At 48.2% G+C, this 23,001-nt stretch overlaps 1 protein-coding gene across 7 annotated transcripts in view; it reads right to left on the reverse strand.

Annotated features, from left to right (window-relative positions):
• Positions 1 to 1,393: 1,393 nt before the first annotated feature.
• The window catches only part of Bfsp1 (beaded filament structural protein 1, in lens-CP94), an 88,692-nt gene continuing 67,084 nt past the window's right edge, over positions 1,394 to 23,001 (reverse strand). For 5 of the 7 annotated variants that reach the window (XM_030246932.1, NM_009751.2, XM_011239265.2 and 2 more), the window contains 5 exons: positions 20,767 to 20,856; positions 16,540 to 16,647; positions 6,703 to 6,923; positions 4,950 to 5,035; positions 1,394 to 2,505 (listed from right to left, as the gene is read on the reverse strand). In XM_030246932.1, coding sequence (XP_030102792.1) covers positions 1,532 to 2,505; positions 4,950 to 5,035; positions 6,703 to 6,923; positions 16,540 to 16,647; positions 20,767 to 20,856 — 1,479 coding nt within the window. In that variant the 3' untranslated portion in view covers positions 1,394 to 1,531. Of the gene's footprint in view, positions 2,506 to 4,949; positions 5,036 to 6,702; positions 6,924 to 16,539; positions 16,666 to 20,766; positions 20,857 to 23,001 lie in introns of all 7 variants that reach the window. The other 2 variants (XM_011239261.3, NM_001291061.1) reach the window with 1 other exon arrangement.

Below are 23,001 nucleotides of genomic sequence, written 5' to 3' on the forward strand. Positions count from 1 at the left end.
ATGCATACATTGCAGGTAGTGTAGAAGATGGGTGACCTCTTCACTTCCTTCTCTATCATACTCCCAAAGTTGCTCCGTGAAATTCAACTCTGCTAGCCCTGCCTGGAGATGGACTTCCCACGGCTTCCTGACTCCTTTCTGCTCCCTGGTTCTTCCTGAGATCATATTACAAAAAACCCTTTTTATATTCAGGTGTTTGCTCAGTGGATGGGGGCTGCAGAGATGACTCAGTTATGCAACCATACGCCTTGGTTCAGTTACCCAAAGCCTACATAGAAAGCCAAGCACAGTGGTGCATGCTGGGGAAGATAGGTGAGTCCCTGGGACTTGCTGGACAGCCAGACTATCCTAACAGGTGAACTCCCATCCAGTGAGAAGACGTGTAGACAGCACCTGAGCAATACCTACACTGTCCTCTGGTCTTCACATACATGCATACACACATGTGGAACTGCACACAGATGAATATTCACACATATGTGTATGCACACACATGCACACATTCTCTCTCTCTGTCTCTCCGTGTCTCTGTCTCTGTGTCTCTGTGTCTGTGTCTCTGTCTCTCTCTCTCTCTGTCTCTCTCTCTCCAGGACCAGCTTTTGAGGGTTTCCAAACTTAGAAACTTCTTTTTTTTTTTTTTTTTTTTTTTTTTTTTTGGTTTTTTGAGACAGGGTTTCTCTGTATAGCCCTGGCTGTCCTGGAACTCACTCTGTAGACCAGGCTGGCCTTGCACTCAGAAATCCACCTGCCTCTGCCTCCCAAGTGCTGGGATTAAAGGCATGAGCCACCATGCCCGGCTACTTAGAAACTTCTTATCATTCATGTCTAACAAAACCCTCAGCCACACAAACACATGCTTGTGCTTAGACTGGGATGAAGGACCCATTGTCATCAACTAGCTGTTTTCTGTATGAAACCAAGACAGCATCTGAGGTTTTAATGAATCTATGCAGCATGCTGAGTCCGGTAAGGTGGATCATGCCTGTAATCCCCACAGTTCCAAGGCTGGGCCAGATGGCTTGAAAGCTCAAGGACAGACTGCTACATAGAGAGACCCTGTCTCAAAGACCAACAATGACAAAGCATGCTGAAGAGCATGTCTCTTCCTGAAAGAGGATGGTGTGCTGACCAATAAGAGATCACCCAGGCTGGAGAGATGGCTCAGCAGTTATGAGCACTGACTGCTCTTCAAGAGGTCCTGAGTTCAGTTCCCAGAAACCACATAGTGGCTCACAACCAATTGTAATGGGATCTGATGGCCTCTTCAACTATGTCTGAAGATAGCTACAGTGTACTCATAAATAAAATAAATAAATCTTTAAAAGAGAGAGAGAGAGATCACCCTTGACCTCAGTACAGCTGACCCAAGGCCCTATTAATTACACGAGGGAGATGGTGCAAGCAAAAAAGAAAGCAGTTTAATGAAGGTCATTGGAGGTCACCTGCAATGCAGACAGGTTGACTATGATCTAATCCAAACAGGAGCCCATCTCAAAGCCCTCCTCCCACACTGCCCGGACACTTTCCTCCTTCAAGCCCTTGTGTCTGGCAAGCTCTTCTCTCCCAGTTTCTTGTTGCCCTTTGACTTCCCAATCAGAGTCTCCACAATTACGGAAGTCTCTTCATATGTCTGAATACTCTCTGTTGAAATCTTCTCAATGGATTCCACCACCTCCACCTTCTTAATAGACAGAGCCTTCGAAGGGCCCTTTGCCAGCAGGCTACTGCTCTTACTCGCAGGCCCCACTGGTCCACCCTGATTGGACCCAGACGTCTGTGAATGGGATGTAGATGGTTCATCAGGACCAGGTATGATCACAGGACAGGGTCTCCTGCTCCCCTCAGCTTCCTTCTTGCCATCATCATCTTTTTCCTCCAGGTCTTTTGGTTCCTTGGCCCGTAACCCATTCTTGTCTGTACCCTGCTGATGGTTTGAGTGGTCACCTTCCCTGCCCTGGGGAACGCCCTGTCCATTCTCCACAGGTGGCATGGGCTGTCCAGGAGAGGGCTCTACGTGGCCGTCATGATGCATAGAGTCTTCCTCAATGGAAATCACCACCCCACCTCTAGCTGGGATGGAGGAGGAGTAGAACTCGGGGTCAACAAAACTAGACTCCCCTGTGACGAGTACATGCCGTCCTTTGGTGAAAAGGTCCGTGGGCGGCTCAGGCTCGGGCTCTTTGTGGCCGCTCACTCTCTCTTTCACTACTTTGCACAGTTTCCCAAAGGCTTTGCTTATCTGGCCCCCGTCTGGCACATCCTCAGGACCCCCTTCTTGTGTGGGACTTACTCCATGTCCTCCCCCTGCTCCGGGCTGAGAGCCACCTTCTGCTTTCCGTTCCACCTGCAGTGCCTTTGGCTCCTGCGGAGGTTTTAATGGTGCATCTTCCAGAGTTTCCTCCACCTTATCTTGAGCTATAATCTCCTTTCTTTTTGGAAGGCTCTTGGGGAGGGCCTTCTGTCTCGGTTTAGCTGCTGTAATATCCTGCACGGCCCTGGCAAGATCTAATGGAAAACACACAGGCAGGAAAGCCAAGTGTCAATGAAAGGGAAGAATGACAGCCACTGAAAAATATAACAGCGGCATTGAAGGTGAGTGCCCAGGAAGGGCTGAGCCAAACACCGTGGGGAAAGAGCCAGGGATCTGTCACCCATGGTGAGGTCCCAGCTCGACCACCTGAGAAACTGTGCGTGAGTCACAATATCCCTCTGAATTTCCCAAAGGGAAGGAAAGGTGCCACTTCACCGTTAACCCTCAGCTGGAGTAAAACACAGACACGTGGTGCTGTACCATAACACCAAGCTGGAACAACTCCAGTCTCACTTCCATCCCCATGCTGTTCACGGCAGAGCGCCTGGCTCCCCACTACACAGTGGGAACTCACTCCACACAGCCATCTCTCTAACCACCTCAAAAGAAGCCTGTGGCAAGGCTACTGGGCCTATGACAGGTTCAGGTGGCTTCAGGCTGGGGACAACATCTACCTACAGAGTCCCAACAACCTGATTGTGATATCCCTTGATTGCCATTCCCTCCATGGGGCTGAAAGAGGAATTAGTGCTATTAAATTCATAAGTGAATATGTATCTGCATGCCTCTGTCTCCTAGCAATGACTCATATCACCACACCTCTTCTTTCTTTTACTTTTTCTCCTCCTATGGATCCTGGCAAGTGAACGCTGGTCCTCGTGCATGTGCAACAAGCATTTTACAGACTGCGCTGCCTCCTGAGTCCAGAAACTGCTTCTATGTGAGGGAGACTGCCTTCCTTCACTCTTTAGTATGTCCCCTTGAATGGAATATGTAGCTGAGCCAAGAAGTTTGTAAGGAGAAAAGTTCTTGGGAATAGCCCACCCAGGAACGCCAGCCTCAATACAAGACATTTAACTGGGGAAGAAATACAGATACATAGTCACTTATGAGTTAAATAGCATTAATTCCTCTTTCAGCCCCATGGAGGGAATGGCAATCAAGGGAGATCACAATCAGGTTGTTGGGACTCTGTAGGTAGATGTTGTCCCCAGCCTGAAGCCACCTGAACCTGTCATAGGCCCAGTAGCCTTGCCACAGGCTTCTTTTGAGGCAGTTAGAGAGATGGCTGTGTGGAGTGAGTTCCCACTGTGTAGTGGGGAGCCAGGCGCTCTGCCGTGAACAGCATGGGGATGGGAGTGAGATTGGAGTTGTTCCAGCTTGGTATTATGGTACAGTACCACGTGTCTCTGTGTGTTATTCCAGCTGAGGGTTAATGGTGAAGTGGCACCTTTCCTCCCCTTTGGGAAATCCAGAGGGATATGAGGGCAAGGCAGACAGCTCAGTTTAGTTAACAAGTTCCAGGCCAATAAGAAAACTTATCTAGACAGACAGACAGACAGACAGACAGCGATGTTAGTGCATGCAATTAATCCCAGCACTCAGAAGTCAGAGGCAAGCAGATCTCTATAGAGTTTGAGGTTAACCTGGTCTACTTGAAAGTTCCAAGTAAACCGAAGCTACATGTAGAGACCCTGTCATAAAAACAAAAACAAAACAAACAATAAAAACAAAGCAAAACAAGAAGATTGAATATCACCTAAGGTACAATAAACAAGCACACCCATGTGCACCTGCACACAGACATGCACACCCATTTGTTCTGCACACACATACATACCTATGTGCACTGCACACACACATGCACACCCTTGGGCCCCTGCACACAGACATGCACACCCATGTGCACTGCAACACACATGCACACCCATGTGCACTGCACACACACATGCACACCCATGTGTACTGCACACAAACATGCACACCCTTGTGCATCTGCACACACATGAACACCCTTGTGTACCTACACACCCAAACAAGCACACCCATGTGCACCTGCACACACACATATGCACATTCTTGTGAACTTAACACACACATGCACACCCCTGTGCATCTGCACACACACATGCACACCCCTGTGCATCTGCACACACACATGCACACCCCTGTACATCTGCACACACACAAGCACACCCTTGTACACCTGCACACACATACACACCCATGTGCACTACACACACACATGCACACCCCTGTGCACCTGCACACACACAAGCACACCCTTGTACACCTGCACACACATGCACACCCATGTGCACTGCACACACACACATGCACACCCATGTGCACTGCACACACACACATGCACACCCTTGTGCACCTGCACACACATGCACACCCTTGTGCACCTACACACAAATACACACCCATGTGCACTGCACACACACACATGCACACCCATGTGCACTGCACACACACACACACATGCACACCCATGTGCACTGCACACACTGAGGTTCTAGACAGGTTGGAGGGGAACATGAATGTCAAGCAGGAAGAAAATCTTGGTGTTGCCTAGAGAGAAGAAAGCGGAGGAAGCCAGGGCTGGAGCCAGAGGCCGGGCTTGAGGGGTTACCTTTCACACTGGATCCAAGGCTGAGAGGGGCCCCATGGCTCGGGGTGATCAGAGAGATGGGCGTCTCAATGAAAACAGAGCTCAGCCTGGAAGGAAGAACCAGAAACAATGTGGCACCATCTTTAAGTCATCAAATCAAGTAAGTGAGGGACAAGATCAAGCCTTGAATATTGAGCAAAAATGAAAAATGGAGACAGACAGACAGACAGAAGGACAGAGACAGAGAGAGACAGAGACAGAGAGATCCTTCTCTAGGCCAAAATGGGCATGAATTGCACTTCAAAGTGTTAACCACATAGACACACTGGGCAAGACACACAGACATCCTCATTTCTCTGAGCTCAAGCCATCAACTGTGAAAAGGCCACGGGTACTGCACAGTGACCACTCAGAATCTAAAGCTCAGTTCTCCAACAGATTGAGTCTGGAGCCTCCAGCTTTTAATTACATAGTTAAATTCAGTTAAATTCGAGATAATTAGGGCAAACAATTATTCTCTATAGGATGTACAATATATAGGATACACATATTTAGGATATAAATCACATATATAATATAAATACATAAAATATAATATATAGTATATGATACATATAGTATAGGACGTAAAATACTATCTAGGATAAATAATACATAAAAATTTCAAATAATATATAGTATGTAAACATAAAACTATTTAAAGAAGTAAGAGAAGATGTAAGAAATTACTGCATCTAAGCAGAGTGCTCAGGAGTTGCTCAGTCCACACTGTAAGATTTTCATCTGTTTTTAATCTACTTCAAAAATTGGTATCAACAAGCCAACCAAATGAGTGTACATTAACTTTGTGGGCTGCCCTTTCCCTAACACAAAAATTGTCAAAAAAAAGAATTAAGTGCAGTTCTCGAGTTCTTTTCATGGGTGTGCTCAAAGCAGTCACAGAAACCTACGTAGCACGTGCGCTACCCCAGGACACAGGGCTCTTGACAGAGAGAGAACAGAGAAAAGCCTGCTTTCCCTGGGAAACACTTGCACCAGGCACACACAGCTGAGGCAGAGCATCTGGAGCAGCAGGAGAAGCTCTGCTGCAAGGCCTTGGAGAGGAAGGACTTCTGGTCTCACTCAACCTAAATCCGAAGAACTGAGGGATGGTGTTGAAGAGCCACAACTGGTTGCCCCATCCATTCTCCAAAGCTTATCTATAGATGGCTATCAGCATAGCTGAGAGAGAGAGAGAGAGAGAGAGAGAGAGAGAGAGAGAGAGAGAGAGAGAGAGAGAAAGGAAATTTCCCAGGAGTCAGTGGGGTTATCACGATTTGTGATGAAGAAGCCCTGCTTTGATCCTCATAGACAGTAAAATCCCAGAGGTAGCAGCAGAAGCAGCAGCAGTAGCTTTAAACACTCCTCAGTGTCATGCAGTGGAGAAGGCACAAAACCTGCTAAATCCATCAGCTCCCGGGGGGTGGGGGGGGGGGGCACAAAGCAGACCCCTAATTGCAGCTGTTTCTCGTCACCCAACTTAAAATATCAGACATATCTCCAATCATCCCCACCCTCCCTCCCATGCTCTCTGCCCAAATCTCCAGTGGTCTGTCACGCTCCTGCTACACCTTCAAGTCAGGGACGTCTGAGTTTCCTTGCCTGCCACATCACCACTCCCTCCAACTGTTCCTGGCACACGGTGAGCACTCGACAAAGATCTGTAGAATGAGGGTGTGGACAGGCCAGGGGACCAGGGGGCCAGGGAGCCAGGCATACAGACACAGGACCGCACCTGCTGCCTTCAATCTCAATGATCCGATGATAACGGTCTAGCTCATTCCTCAGCGTCTGCTGGGCCACGGCTAGCTGCCTGCAGTCATAGGACGACCTCTCCAGAGACCGCTCCGCCTCCTCGATCTCCTTCCGAAGGTTTTCGATCTGCTCGTTGTAAAGCTGTAGCTCCTCATCGTAACACTCATGAGCATGCTTAATAGCTTGTTCCAGGGCCGTGGTCTGTGGGCAAACGCAAAGAGTACGAAACTCATCACAGACTCATCACTCCTCCCCCAAACAGGTAAAAGCTAATGTGGGGGCTGTCAAGATGGCTCAATAAGAATGAATGCTTGAAGAACAAGCAAGAGGACCTGAGCTCAAAACCCCAACATCCATGCAAAGGCCCACATGCTGGTAGGCTGGGGGAGGGGGGAGGTAGGGATGAGGCACAGGCAGATTCAGGGAGCTTGCTGGCTAGCCAGCCTACTTGAAATGGTTAGTTTCAAGGCCAATGAGGGACCCAGTCTCAAAACATAAGGTCAAGAATGATAAAGATACTTGACATCCTTGGCTGGCTTCTCTGGGCATGCCTACAAGCACATACATACACACAAACACACACACATACACACAAACACACACTTACACACCCATATACTACACACACACCACACACACACACACACCACAAACACAAACACACACACATACACACATACACACAAACACACACATACACACAAACACACACACATACACCCATATACTACACACACACCACACACACACACACACCACAAACACACAAACACACACACACATACACACAAACACACACATACACACCCATATACTACACACACACCACACACACACACACACACCACACACACCACACACACATACACACAAACACACACACATACACACAAACACACACATATACCACACACATACCACACACACACACACCACAAACACACACACATTACATACAAATTTAAATTAAGTTTTTAAGACTGGGGTGGGAAAACAAGTCATTTTATATTACTTTCAAGAGCTCCTGGGAGTGTGACGGCCTAAATGTGAACTTAGTGACAAGCCTACTGTGTGCAATAAGCCTACTGTGTGCAATAAGGCCTTAAAAACTCATCCCAAGAAGGAGAGGATTTGGCAAGCCTGGGCCTTGAAAAGGGCGAAACAAAGCTACTGCTTCCCCTGAGAGCAACACGTCTCACACTGCTCTGTGCATTCGAGCTGCCAGGGGCCGGAGGGTGGGGATTCTGACTCCAGGGGTGGAGCTGGCAAACTCTTCTGTAACCAGCTCCCATGGGATGCTGATGGTGCTGGTCCACGGGTCATGCTTAAAGCTACAGAGAGCTTGACAGACGTCTGTATACAGGTCCGTGCATGGGTACCTCGAGGTACTTCCTGCAACCGAGCCTAAGTATGCACGCTAGGTATCCTGGAGACAACCATTGCTGTGACAACTGAACTCTTCCCTCAGTGGTAATACTTGGAAACTTAGATTGCAAAGGTTAATTAGGAAATTAAGGGAATGGATACATAGACTGAACCCTTTTATGAATGTGTGTGGTGCAGGGAGGGTATTTGCATGCATGTATATCATGTGTGATGTTAGGGGGCAAGTGTGTATATATGTGTGCTGGATGTGGAGAAATGTGATATGTGTATATGTCTGTGGTATGCTGATGTGTGTGTATGATATGTGTGTATGCATGTGATTTATGTATGGCTGTGTACATGGGGAGTATGCACATGTATCTATATGTACATGTAGTATGCATGATATATATGTGTGCGTGGCATATTGTGATTGTGGAGTGTGTGTATGTGTGATGGGTATATGTAGGGGTGGAGGGCTGTATGTGTGTGTTGTATGTGTGTTGTGTGGGATGGTTGGAGGTGTGGGGATGTGGTAGAAGGTGTGAGGCATGTACTGAGTGTGCGGGTGTGGGGGCCCACATGTGCTGAGGCCAGATCAGGAAAGCAGGGGTCTTCCCAAATCATCATCTACCTTCTTACCTTGAACAATATCTCCCACTGAACCATAAGCTTACCATTTGGTGAGCCTGGCTGGTGAGCAAGCTCTTGAGAGCTGCCTGTCTCCACCCCACAATGTACCGAGCCTGGAACCAGCATTGAAGCTAGCTCAAGAGTTCCTATCTTTATCTTCTCCCCTGGAACTTCAGAAAGAGGGAACTCAGAAGCAGTGGAGTGGAGGCAGCTTCCAGACTACCAGGAGGACATGCAAGTGGTGACCTGAGGCTGCCATTCTGAAGCAGTGACTTTTTGTAATGTACATAGAGAAGCTGGGAGAGAAGTCTTCAAACACAGAAATGAAACCAAAGAAGGAAGATAAACAGAGACGGAGGAGCCTGTGTCAAGAGAGGGAAGAGGGAGAGAGAGAGCCAGTGAGCCGGTGCCTCAGAGGCTGGATCCTGGTTCCTGGTCCCTAATGCACACACGCTCTCAGGTTTCATAAGCTTCCTGTTACAACCACTTCCTTTAGGGCTGGGGAAAACCTTCCCAGTGGAGAACGCAACATGCATCACTTCAGCCAAGTCATGGAAGTCAGCGCCATCACACTTGTCACAGAAATGGCACTTGTCGCAGGCCCTCAGTCAGGTCCTGACAATGCATTAGGGAATCCCTTGGGCAGGTCTGGTCCACAGATCCCTTCCCATCATCAAGGCCATCCAGGCAGAAACACTAAGGCACTGCTCTGGAGGGCAGGAGCTCAGGGCTCAGGGGGCACAGGGGCCCAACACAGGCAGAGGGCAGCAGACGTTAGGTGAAGCGCCATGAATTCCCTGGTGCCGTCCATTGTCCTATGTGATTACAGAATGTTAACTTGGGGGGAGGGGGGCTGGGCAGAGAAAATACAGGCTGTAGAGCGATCTTTTTCAACCTTGTAGAAATCTAAATTTATTTCAAACTACAACAGTGTCCTTCTGGGTTAAGCCAGTTGCTGCATGTTTTTTCTAGTCCTTCAAAATCAGCCTCCACCTGTAGTGTTAAATGCCAAGTCACACCCACCACCGACTGGGGCAGCCATGATCTGGACAAATGACAGTGGTCACACACACCAAGAAACGTTTTCAAGAAACAAGGGGATTGTCTCTCAAGAGCTGCTTCACTGTGACACTGAGGGAATGTGTGGAGCCACAGGTCCAGGGGACAGAGACACAAGGCTTGAGAGCACTCTCATTCACCTTCCGTATGTTCTTGAAATGTTCCTCAATAAAGGGTAGGAGAAAGAGTGAGGCATGCCGAGAACCTGCGTCCTCTTTGTGTATGGAGTCCTGGTCTGTAGGGAAGTCCTCATCTTAGTAATGGATCAACTCACCAAACCCACTACTGCCTCGTCAGGGAGAAGCTGCTATTGTTCCCATTGCTACAGATGAGGAGATCGAGGCCTACAGAAGAAATGACTTTCCCATCAACACCACAGCAAGATGCAAACCCACCTGGGCACAGTGCAAGACGTTTCCTGAAACTGTGGCCTCCCCATCCTATCCTCCCCCCAGAGTAGAAGTGAGCAGTGGGCATCAGGTACAGAAAGAGACAGAGACAGAGACAAAGAGAGACAGAGACAGAGGCAGACAGAGACAGAGAATCGTGGGGAATAGAATCCACTCCAGGGCCCTGGTAAACTACACTGCCATCTATCCCCAGCCAGACACACCAGCTCTGCTCACAGAATGCACAGGGGACTCAATGTGACCACAGGCAGAGATTTCCTGGAGTGTTTCAGGCTTCTAAACTGTAAGTCGGACAGCAAAGGGAATCACAGAACAAAGTTAGAGACGAGGATTTTGTAATCTATGACTTGCTGACTGTTGTTTCTTGGAAGATGCCCGTGTTTTAAAGGCTAAGCCCTCAGGCACGTCATCCATGCCATGTGTCTCAGGCACTGCCCAACCTTTAACAGGCAGCCAATACTCCATGGCTCCTTAGACCCCATCTATCTTCCTCACTGTCCAAGGAGATGGATCTGTTTATGAAACTAAACTTCTGTCTACACCAATGTGGCTTTTATAGCTCAAAAACATAAACTACGCATCAGAAAAAAATATTCAAGAAAAAACAACCAGCTTCACTTTCGCAAGCTTGGGTGTGGCTAAGGGAAGCCCCAAACGTGCAACATCTCTGCACTGCGATGGGGACTACCAGTCATCACCAGCCCTATCCGGCCCGCACCGGTTAGCAGAGAATGAAACACAGAATCAGGCAGGTGATTCAACCATTGACACTGAATGACCAGCCACATCTCAAAGGCCTGTTCCTGCCACTGCATAAGGAAAGGGAGTTCAAGAAAGAAATTATTCATAAAAGACAGGTACCCTAGGAGCCAGAAGAAAGGAAGAGCAGCCAGGGTTATCTGGAGGGGAGTGTCTAAAGCAGGAGAGAGAGGCGGGAGGAGGGCAGGAGCCACGCGCAAGCGTGCACTTCACACTGTGAGCGAGATGAATGTTCTCTGCTTAGAGCATAGATGGTCTGTCTCTTTCTATCTCTTCAGACAGCAGCGCAGGGCAGCAGGAGTCTTTGCAGGAGCCGATAACTGCCCTTCTGTGCAGTGAAGTCCGGCCTCAGTCCGCTTAAGACCAGAACGCTGTTGGGCGTAAGACCTTTATGTAACAGGAGGAAGAGGCTCTCGGGATCATCCCTAAATCTCAGTGCCATGGCTAAATGCACCGAGTAGGTCACAACTGTCAGTAACTGTGGGACCCAATATGGTGCCTGCCTCCCGGGCTTCTCAGCCTTCCTAATGCTGTGCCCTTCAATACAGTTCCTCCTACTGTGGTGACCCCCTAGCCATAACATTATTTCTGTTGCTGCTTGACAACTGTCATTTTGCTACTGTTATAAATCATAATATAAACATTTTTGGAGATAAAATAGCTGCCAAAGGGGGTTGTAAACCACAGGTTGAGAAGCGCTACCTAGAAAATGGTGAAGAAAATTGAAATCAGGCAGCATACTAAGTATCCTTGTCCCTCCTGTGGCAAGACTAAGGCAAAGATGTGGGCCATAGGCATGTGGCCCTGTGTAAGAACAGTGGCTGTCAGGGCCTGGACCCACCACAATTCTGTCACAGTCAAGTGAGCCATCAGAGGACGGAAGGATCTAAAGACCAATGGGAGCATCACTATTTGAAACCTCTGACAATAAATGGGTTAATTTAGGTAAAGACGATGATGATGATGACGATGACGATGATGATGATATATCCAGCATGTTGGCTTTGTGGGTAAAGTTTCTTGTTACCAAGCCTAACAACCTGAGTCTGAGCCCCAGGGCCCAAACAATAAAAGGAAAAGAATAGACTTGTGAGAGTTGTCTTCTGAACTCCACACATGCATGCACATATATGCACGAGTGAACACACACGAGAGAGAGAGAGAGAGAGAGAGAGAGAGAGAGAGAGAGAGAGAGAGAGAGAGAGGGGGGGGGGGTGTAAATGTCCTGTGTTTTGTTTTGCTTCAGGGATGGTGCCCTGATCAAGCGCTGATGCTGAATCTCACCACTAGATGGCGGTAAAGAACCTTGATGAAAAAGAGGTCAGGGCTCATCCTGTTTGCCAATCAATAAAACCGTTTTCAGGTCCTGTCAAGACACTGAATTGTCTGTCATTCCTTGTCCGCCTGGAAGAAATTAATCCCCAGGGGACTTGGGCACCTGTGTTTGGCTGACTTGAAGGAGAGGCCCCCAGCTCCAATCTCGGGCTCTGTTCTTAGAGGCATGGATCTAATGCCTGTGGAGCCGCCTGGAGGACTTGTTACGACAGGAGTTGCCAGGCCACAGCTGGTCTGGATGTACCCGTGAATCTGCACTTCTGACAAGTTCCCAGATGCTGCTGATGCTGCTGGGCCAGGGAACTTACCCTGAAGGTCCTAACCGGGAGACATTCTGGAAGCATCGAAAACCTTAACCAGCACCACAAAGTAAGTTATTTAAATTAATTAAATTAATCCTAATCACATAAGCCAAGGAGGAGGAGAAGGAGGAGGGGGAGGGGGAGGGGGAGGGGGAGGAGGAGGAGGAGGAAGAGGAGGAGGAGGAGGAGGAAGAAGAAGAAGAAGAAGAAGAAGAAGAAGAAGAAGAAGAAGAAGAAGAAGAAGAAGAAGAAGCAGAAGCAGAAGCAGCAGCAGCAGCTAAGAGGAGAAGTTGGAGGCAGAGGGTTAGACCCAGGACTTTACACACAGCGCTGGCGTGGAATAGCCTTGGGCCAAGGAATGCACAACCTCTTTGACTAAACAGGGTCCTCCCCACTATAGCCTGTCGGAATTGACTTGTACCAACCACACACCCGACACTGTGAGCAAGTTCTCCCATAAGATCCTCCAGCAGGGGCCCAGGTGGACTACACACACACACACACACACACTTTATGCCACCCTGGGAGACCCAGAACAGAGAGACCAACCTGCTTGCCCCACTCCCTGACTTACAGAACAGTGTGAAAATGAGAAAATACGCAGGAGCCACGTCACATACATGGGCTGTGACAACCCGTGAAGGTGGCACACCTGAGGTTCATTAGACCAATTTTTGTTATTTTGTTAGACCAATTTTGTTATGTTCAGTATTTTGTTACTGAACAGTCACCTCTCTGGATCCTAAGAGTCCCAATCAACCAATTATGCCTCTGCTGAAAAATATATATATATGTGTGTGTGTGTGTGTGTGTGTGTGTGTGTGTGTGTGTGTATAACCATGTTTGTCATCATTTCCTAAATAATAAAAAATAAAACTACTTATACCCACTCACACTATCCTGGATGTTATAAGTTGTTGGGGTTGAGTTCAAGGCTATGGGAGAACTTCATAGTTCACATACAAGCACTAAGCACTTTGGAGTCTTGAGCAAGTGTGATTTTCAGTACCTGTGGGGTTGTGAAGACTAATCCCCCTTGGATACTGACAAGCGACTGTACATGCCCTGCAGAGCATCATGGACGTGCACTGGTCCACTTGACCACAGTGTGGAAGCACTGTGCTTTCTGTAGAGGCCATGCTTCCTGTTTGCATTTTGCCTTCGTGCATAGCAGTGGTGTGGCAGCAAGCCATGACTGTATCAGCCAGGACACACCCTACACTCGACAGGGTGCTGTGCTGTAAGGTTGGGGTGTGTAATAGATAAGTGGGCCATATAAAAGCCATGTGCACCTCAGGTTACTTCAGCTTGCTGCAGATTCATCCAGACATGACCCCTCGAGTCAAGGACACTGGATAACATATGGATAACTATCTTTATAGAATTGGCTTGCTTTGAATAATTTTTTTTGCCTTCAACAACATTTTATGAGAAAGGATCCACAAACTTCACCAGACTAATAAAATCTAGGGACAGGGAAGGGAACCTAGAGGAGAAAGTGAGACCCTACCTTAGACACAGAGATAAACTGCTAAGTCTCAGTAGTGTCAGAGGCTGAGAACAGGACCTGACCCAACAGTTATACCTCATGTACTCAGAAACCAGGCCAAGCCTGTTGTTTCCCACCCAATGAACTATAACTAAGAGTTTGAAAAACATGGGTTTCCAGGACCATAACAGGCCTGCACCTGCTTCCTCAGTCCCATGCACACATGCACAATACACACATCCCACATGCAGGCACATGTACCCTACATCAATAGATCACACACTTCCTATACATATCATGGTTTTATAGCCATCAAAAATATGTGTGCACACAAAGAAAGACAAACAGTCTCCCCCCTCCCCCCCCCCCGCAGAACTAAAATTTTCCATGTGAGGCTAGGGCCTTGATCTTTTTAGTATCTAGGGCTGTGTTTTTCAACTTTGTCACCCAGACCACAGGAAGTGACATAGTTCACACCATAGGCCACATCATATGTGTGCATTTGAGCAAATACATGTGTAGTCAAAAATATACAGATACATTTAAGACAAAAGTTTTCCAGGATAAACTTTGTATACTTCTCACTGCCATGCATTCTGTTACTTCTTATTCCCAGCGCCATTGTGTTGCTTTCTTCTAATTTTTTATAAAGACTTATGTATTTACTGTACGTATATGAACACACTGTCACTATCTTCAGACACACCAGAAGAGGGCATCAGATCCCACTACCGATGGTTGTGAGCCACCATGTGGTTGCTGGGAATTGAACTCAGGACCTCTGGAAAAGCAGCCAGTGCTCTTAACCCCTGAGCCATCTCTCCAGCCTGCTTTCTTCCTTTTTTGTACCAGTCAATTCTACTGAATTCATTTTACACCTGGTGAATTTCAAGGAACAATTTGAAAACCACAGTCTCCAGAACCGGGACTGGGCCTACACCCACTTCCTCAGTCACATGTAAAACACTTACACCATACACACATCCCACGTGCATGCACATATGCCCTACACAGATAGATGAATAAGTCATACTTCATATGAACATCACACGCCACACATATACCTGACATTACACACCCCACATATACACATGTATATACACATACATGCACACATGCAGAGCCCACGCACCCTTCACATTACACATGCATGCAATATACATATCATACACACTTTACAATATACTCTACATACATACACAGCAAATACACTCAAATCACCTCATATACTCACACACTACCCACAGACCTTATATACACATATACGACATACACCACACACACTATATACATATCACACACACACACCACATTCTCTACATAAACATTTCTCCATCTCTCCCTTCTCCACTCCCCTCCCTCCCTCAAAAGAAACCACGGTCACTGAGAAGTATCTAGTCCCTGAGGCATGGTTATGTCCTGGGAAGAAGGCATTTTTAAGGCCTGACTCAATTTCTCTCCTGTGATCTTTCACTCAGGGGGCAACCACTGTTCCTTGTTGCCCCCTTGTTGTAGCATTGTCTTCTGGGACTGCTGCACAGTGAGAGCTTTATGAGGGGCCCAGTGGGGATGGAAAACAGGATGTCAGAAATGGTGATTAAATGAGAATCCAGTTAAGTTTTTCCTGATGCCCTGGACTCTGAACAGTAGGCCCTGAGTGTCATGACAACCCAGATGCCCCGGGTTTTACAGTCAGAATTTTAGATCTTTTTCTCGTTTGTTCCTTGAGGGTACCTGTCTACTAAATGCCAATTGATTGGTTTGGGATGTGTGGTTACCCAGCTGTAGGAAGGGCAGCATTTAAGCCCGACATTCAACGTCTCTGTGCCCATCTGCATGGAAATGAGAGCGTGTGAAGCAGTCAGGGCTGTGAACCATGAAACCCACAACTTAAAAGGAAACAGAACTGTGAGCCTCACACTAGCAGACATCTCATGAGAGGCGAACACTGGTACAAGCCAGCCTCCTGCCTCCCTGCGGGCACTCTTCCCAGACCATCATCAATTCCAAAGGAGAGACCACAGGGAGAGGAAAAACAGGGATGCCCAGATTTGAGTGAATATGTGGTTAAAACCCTGGTGTGTGTGTGTGTGTGTGTGTGTGTGTGTGTGTTTTCTAAATGTTAACAGGCTTGACAAAGGCAAAGTGATCCATGATGAGATGTGTTATTTTCCTTGGTAGAAGAGATGTGACTCAATGGAGACAAGAGAAGAGCCACCATGAGGCTGGGTGTCCACGTGTCCCTGTCTCCATCCCTGTCATCCTATGTCCCAGAACTCTTCTTAGCAGAATGCTAAAACACACATTCCGGGAAATCTCAGCCCAGGGCAAAGCAAGGTGTTTGTTCCCCTGCTCAGAATGCTGTGGTGCAGGGCACACGGGTGTGCTGAGTCTGTACACCACAGAACTGGACACCTCTGCCTTCATGTGTCGGTTCAATAAGATACGCCGAAGATGGATCATACCTGGGCCTGCAGCTCAGCTTTCTGTGCCTGCAGGTGGGTGACTGCCTCTCGGCCCTCCTCCAGCTGGTTCTGCAGGGCAGCCACTTCCCGTTCTGTGAACAGCTTCTCCTGCATGAGGAGGCCAGACTGAGATTCAGACAAAGAAGTGCAAAGATAAAAGAGACAATGAAGGAGTAAGAACCCTTCTTTGTATCCCCCCAAGCTCATGTGCCAATCCCCGATCTGCTAAGGCATTGGTGAGTGGAAACCTATGGAAGGTGATTAGGGTCATGAAAACGGAGCTCCGTTAGGACTTAGTGCTAATGAGAAGACGAAGAGGTAACGGAGACCTACCCCTGTCCCCCAACCACCACCACATGGCACACAGTGAGGAAGAATCTGCAACAGGTACCAATTCTGCCAGCACCTTGATCTTGGACTTCCAGTCTCCAGAGCTCTGAGCAATAAACTAAGGAGTCCTGTTCCAACTGCCCAAGCTGACCCAAACAGGCCCACAGTGGCCACTGTCTGAACCATTAACTGCTCAAGAGGAAAAGCTCAGACAACAAAGAGCAAGAGAGCCAAGCATAGACCTATTTGTGCCACAGACTGGCTAGCCAGACAGATATTTGACTTTCAAAGCCTCCGTTTTCCCTTTTGTGAAAAGACCACTGTGGAATGCAGATGCTCATTTGGCTAAGGGTTCTGTGCCTATGAAGATGAAAATCATTTTGTTCTCTGAGCCATCAGCTATGCCACAGTGCCAAGCAGAAACCATCTAGCCCCAAAAGGTGAAAGGCAAGAAGAGGCCTGATGAAGCCGAGACACTGATGATCAGTGGGGCAGTCCAGAAGGAAACCCCCTTCCAGCCTGTCCACAATCTGTCATGGCTTGCCTCTCCACCTATTCAAAAATACCAGTGATTCTTAAAGGCTAACTGTTCAGGAGCCCTGCCTGCAACACAGAGGACACTGCCTCAAAACCCTAGAAACCCAAACCTGAGTCTATACCAAGTGCTTTCCATGTTCAAGCCACATACAGAAGGCAGCCCCTGCCCACCAATACCTCACAAGGAACTGCTATAGTGTAGATCTCCAGGGTTCGTGTGTTGAAGGCTTGGTCATTATCATATAGAATTGTGGAAAGAGGGTGAAGCCTTTAGAAGGGGGTCCTAGTGTGTGGGACCGTGAAAGGTAGCCTGGTCCCCGGTTGAGCTAAGGCTTGAAACCCCAGAGACCCTGAAGGGAAGGTAGGTATTTCACCGGTTACTGGGCACCAGGCCCCTGTCACTTGTCATAGCTCCTAATAGATTTATGGCCATAGGTCATGTAAGGGCAATGCCCCAAGCCCCTCTACTTATAGAGGACGTGACCTGTGGTCACATAGGTTCAAGACAGATCTCCATTTTAATGAGGTACCTAGAGGACTGGAGGGCTTAGCCAATTCACTTTCCTTCCCAGACACTCCTCCCTACAAAAGTTGTTTAACCTCAGGCCCGCCCTGAGAAGTAGAGTATGGTTTTACTCATCCACTTTTTATTTATGACAATAAATATCTTAAAAACATGGACTCTCTTTTCTTCGGGATCCACCATGGGGAGCCAAGGAGAAGGCTTTGGCCTATAGAGCCACCGTCTAATCTCCCGTAGAAGGCCATTCTGTGCTCCTAGCCTCAATGACCAAGCCTGGCCTAAGACTGCCACCCATCAAGCCAAGGACTCTCCCTTGGGACCAGCCTGAGCATCCCCTTTTTCCCTGGGCTAGACCTAGCCTGTGGGCCCCGACTCCATTCTCAGCCCTCCTTCATCTTCCAGCAATGCCTGGCCGCCAGAGCCTAAAAACCAGACGGGCCCCAGCCTTGTCGCAGGCTCGGGGACCCCAAGGCAGCTCCAGCTGTCCCTGCCTCAGACTGTGCTTCCCTACATCCAGAGCAGTGTCCTGGGACTTCCCTACAGCCCAACACCTACCCAGCGACAGAGTGGGCTAAGCGCAGTCGACCTCCCGAGTCCTGCCTCTCCAGCGGCCATGCCCTGTGGCAGAGCAGACACAGGACCCATAACCCTACACTAGTGGGAACAAGCAGGGGTGTTATACCCTTGAAGGAGATTCTGGGTCCCAAACCCCCTTTCTCTTTCTTGTTCTGCTCCTTCCATGATGTGCCACACTGCCACAGGCTCACAACACGAGGCCAACTGACCAGTCTGAAACCTTTAAGGCCTGGTTCACTTCCCCCAGCTAGGCTCTACCTGCTAGAGGTTCCATAGCCTTCCAAAAGTAAGCCACCAACTAGGGACTAAGCATTCAAACACATGAGCCTGTAAGAGACATTTTACATTCAAACGCTAACTGTTCATTTGTGCAAAGGTGACTTCCACAAATTTCCAGAAATAAAACATGTGAGAGTTGATGTAAGAAACCTTTGCAAACTAAGCAGTGTGCAGAACTCTGGAGCTGAGATTCACAACAAACAGGGCAGGAAGCTTTCTAAATCTATGCCTCCATCTTTCCTGTGCACAGATGGACACCAAGACAATAAGTATCACCCACCCCTGCCATCAACAGCCAATAGCTCTTAGGGGAAGACTAGACACCCATGACCCCACACCATGCATAACTATGTTGACCAGCACAGCCTTGTGCAGACCCGACGCAGGTAATGAGGGTTGTTATAAGTTCCCACGTGCAGCAGCCGTCATCTAAATGGGAGTTTTAGACTGAGAAAAAGATTTTACATCTCTCACGCCTGCCAGAGGCCCACAGTCATGAGCAGAGCTGGCCTTTGAAAATGAAATGTCTTCAAGTTTCAACTTCATGACCAAAATGCTAAAGAGAAGAAGAAAGCAAACAGTGGGGATGCCTCGCAGATGAATCCCCAACACAGCAGAGTTGAGAATGGGGCCTAGTTGAAGGTTCTTGTCCTGGGAATGGATTGGTGCCTCTATGAAGAAGCTCGTGGGAGGGGCTTCTCCTTTTCGGTTCCTCTGACATGTGAGGATGAGGAATTTGCCCATTTTTTTCCTTCCCACCTTCCAAGAAAGGCAGCCCAAGACAGCCCCAAACCAGAAGCTAGTTCTTTGATCTTGGACTTCCCAAACTCCAGACTGTGTGAAACTAATTTCTGTACTTTATAAATTATTCAGCATATGGCACTGTATTATAGCAAATCAGACAGGCTTAGGTACATCCCAACTTTAAGACACAGGCAAAAGAGGAGAGCAGATACATTAACAAAGAAAACTGATTGACAGCCGCTAAATCAGACAACGATACCTAGCATCATTAGCTACTGGAGGATGCAAATCAACCACAACCAGACTCACTACACACCGAGCAGAGAAACAAAACAGGAACCAAGAACGAAGGCTGAGGCAGCAAGCTCTGTCAGGAATATAAAGCAGGAGCTCTTTCAGAGCTAGAGGGACTGCAACCACAGCTGGGTACAGCAGAAACACCATTCGTAGCCTCTGCACATTTCTGCTGGATTCAAGTCCCTATTTGTGAAGCATTGGGAATGTGGAAGCCATGTCTACAATCCCAACACTCAGGAGCCCAAGCCAGGATGAGTAAAAAGCTCCAGGCCAGCCTGGGTTACAGAGCAAGACAGACTCGAAAGAAAACAGAGGGGAGGTTGGTCAGGACTATAAAGAGGCCGATAGAAAGTAATTAGGGTTGGAGATCATCAGGGCCCAGTTCCCTAGGTGAATCCTGCTAACTTTATGAGAAGAGAAAAATCAAAGGACACAGACATAGACAGACAAACAGACAGACTCTGTAAGACATTACCAGCAGGAACACTGCACCTAGATGAAGCCCCTTGACCCTGAATCTCTGGAACTGTAAGCCAACACGACCCTTTTTATAGCTTGCCCATGCTATGACTGTGTCATAGAATGGCAAGCTATGGGCAATAGAAAAGAGGCCATACAGCAAAGCATTTTGAAAACCACTTCATTTTGGCAGACCACATTTCCTAGAAGAAAATACCTAAGGTAATCTTACGGGACATAGCTTATGTCCCCTGAAATCTATCAGCGTTTACAGTTTGAACAAAGAACAAACCTCACACTTGAATAGCACTTAGAAGTAGGCAGGAGTTAACTTGTGGTAGTTCTAACAGTCAGACCCCGTGCTTGTCCCTGGACCTCTGAGAAGGTCAACTCCTCCACAGGTATGGGAGTGAAGACTCAGAGTACAGCCCCTCCCTGCAGGACTGGATAGCGTTCCCTGCAGCTGGGGCTCCAGTACTTACCTCCCTCATCCCAGTAACCAGGGACACTTGAGGAGCAGTCTGTACGATCTGCTGCAGGACGGTGATGTAGGTCTGAATCTCCAGAAGATTCTGTTGCAGAGGGAAAGCATTTTCATTAGAAGTTGAGCTGCTGGAATCTCACCCCCTTTCCTATGTGAGCCCAGGAGTGAGTGCCTGCACACATTGGCCCACAGCTGTGGCCACACTTGGATGGACAGAGGAATAAGCTACAGCTGCCACGGATGGCATATTGGAGTGGGCATTGCACATCTGCAGAAGCAACGGGGCAGGAGAACCATCGGGCTCAGCTTATTTGACCATTTCCCTTCAGATGCCTTCACACACTGCCCCTGGCCTCACAGCACCCTGGATGACAGGTGAGAAGAAAGGGGACCGAACAAGGCCTGGAAGCTACAAAGGACTGTGACAGTACAGGGCAGTGCTTCAGTGAGAGGGCAACTTTAGCCAGTCACGCCTACACTAAATGACTTAGTGGATATGAGTGTCTTCTCAGGTAAGCTTCAAAGTCTCCTAGAATAAAGGTCTTTTTATGAGACAGGGCTAACCATCTACAGGGAGGCCTGGTGACCTTAAACAGACAGTGCACCTTTCCTAGCTCTGAGCAATGACTGATAACACAACCCTCTACAGAAAACAGCCTTGACCAAGCATTGGTCAACTTGTCCAGGAAACTTCGAGGGCCCCAGCCCATGAGTGAAAAAGATTGGCCTTCAGATGAGACCAATGCTCCCCTCTCTCACACTATCCCCCACAGTCCTCCACTGATGTAACTGTGGAACAAGGACCACTATCTCAGGCTCTGTTTGTAGGGGCTGACTCGAGCCCTTCCTCATCAGGCTGGGTCCCAACAGATAATGAATGGGAGCTTCCCACCATTGTTATAAGTGCCTGCCTACTTCAGGCTGGCTCCAGACACTGCTCTCGGGATCCAATAAGATAAATATAAGGAAGCTGGAAGGTGTGGAGGAGGAAGTAGGCAAGGGCCTGGTGAGAGGCTGGGAAGACTGCCAGGGAGAGGGTACTACAGTCAAAGTGCAGGGTACACACAGGGAGGTGGGGAGGGTGGGAGGGAACACCAGGCTAGCTGGGTCCTTGCCCAGCTCCAGGCTGTCTCTAAATTACCAAGTTTGTCTTAGTGTGAGTTTCCCCAGAGAAAGATCTGGGTGTGGACACAGCTGAGTTGGGCAATGGCTCGGGGCCTTGTGACTAACAGGACAGAGAAGAGGCAGGGAAAGGACACTGGCTAAGCAGGGCGTGCCATCAATTGCACTCCCGTGGGCACGAAGATCAGACTTCGGAGGACCTCCTCCAAGTCCTGCTACCCAGACAAGAGGGGCCCAGGGGGGTTACACACAGACGCCCGCCCATCAGCCACTGAACAAGGCTGCTCCAGGGGTAGAGAAGTTCCCCTCTATTTCCTATGAGATTGTAGCTTTCCACTGCTTCAGTAAGCTCCTTGGCAAAAAGACACAGGTACTGTATCAATGAAACAAGGACCCCAAAGAGAACTCTACAGAATGAAAGCTTCCCCAAGAAATTCTAGCCTGGGTGAGAGCAGACAGAGCCTCGGGACAGATAAGAAACTCCCCCATTCACCCCAGGAACAGGATCCTCACAGCCCTAGAGACTTGCAGCTAACTAACTCTACGCAGGACACTTCCTGGCTTTGGTTTCCTCTCTTTTCCAAAATAGCAAGGAAGATGGGGTACGAATTCTGGTCAGCTGTAAATAACTTTATTCCCTTTATCCCAGAGATTCTCAACCTGAGGGTCCCGACCCCTTTGGAATAATATGACCCTTTCAGAGGGGGTCACCTAAGACTGTGGAAAAACGCTACAGTTTGTAACAGTAGCAAAATTATAGTTATTAAGTAGCAACAAAAATAATTCTGTGGTTGGGGGTGGGGGTGGGGTCACAACAACAGGAGGAACTATATTAAAGGGTTGCAGCACTAGGAAGGTTGAGAACCTCTGCTTTTCCCATTCCTGTGTCCAGATTCCTGCTGGTAAGTCAAGACACAACAGACCTAAGGTTCAGGTTACCATATGGGCAGTCAGAGAAGACCAGAGCCTAAGACCACTGCCTCCCCTGTCTGTTAACCCATGGTTAACCCAGAGCAGCACCAAAGAGGATACCACTCACATTTTAAAGATAGGAAGCAGCCCAGAGAGGCCAGGCTGCTCTCTCACAATTACACAATGCTGGGATGTGATT

The sequence above is a fragment of the Mus musculus genome, chromosome 2 (genome assembly GCF_000001635.26).
Source record: "Mus musculus strain C57BL/6J chromosome 2, GRCm38.p6 C57BL/6J".
NCBI classification, from domain to species: Eukaryota; Metazoa; Chordata; class Mammalia; order Rodentia; family Muridae; genus Mus; species Mus musculus.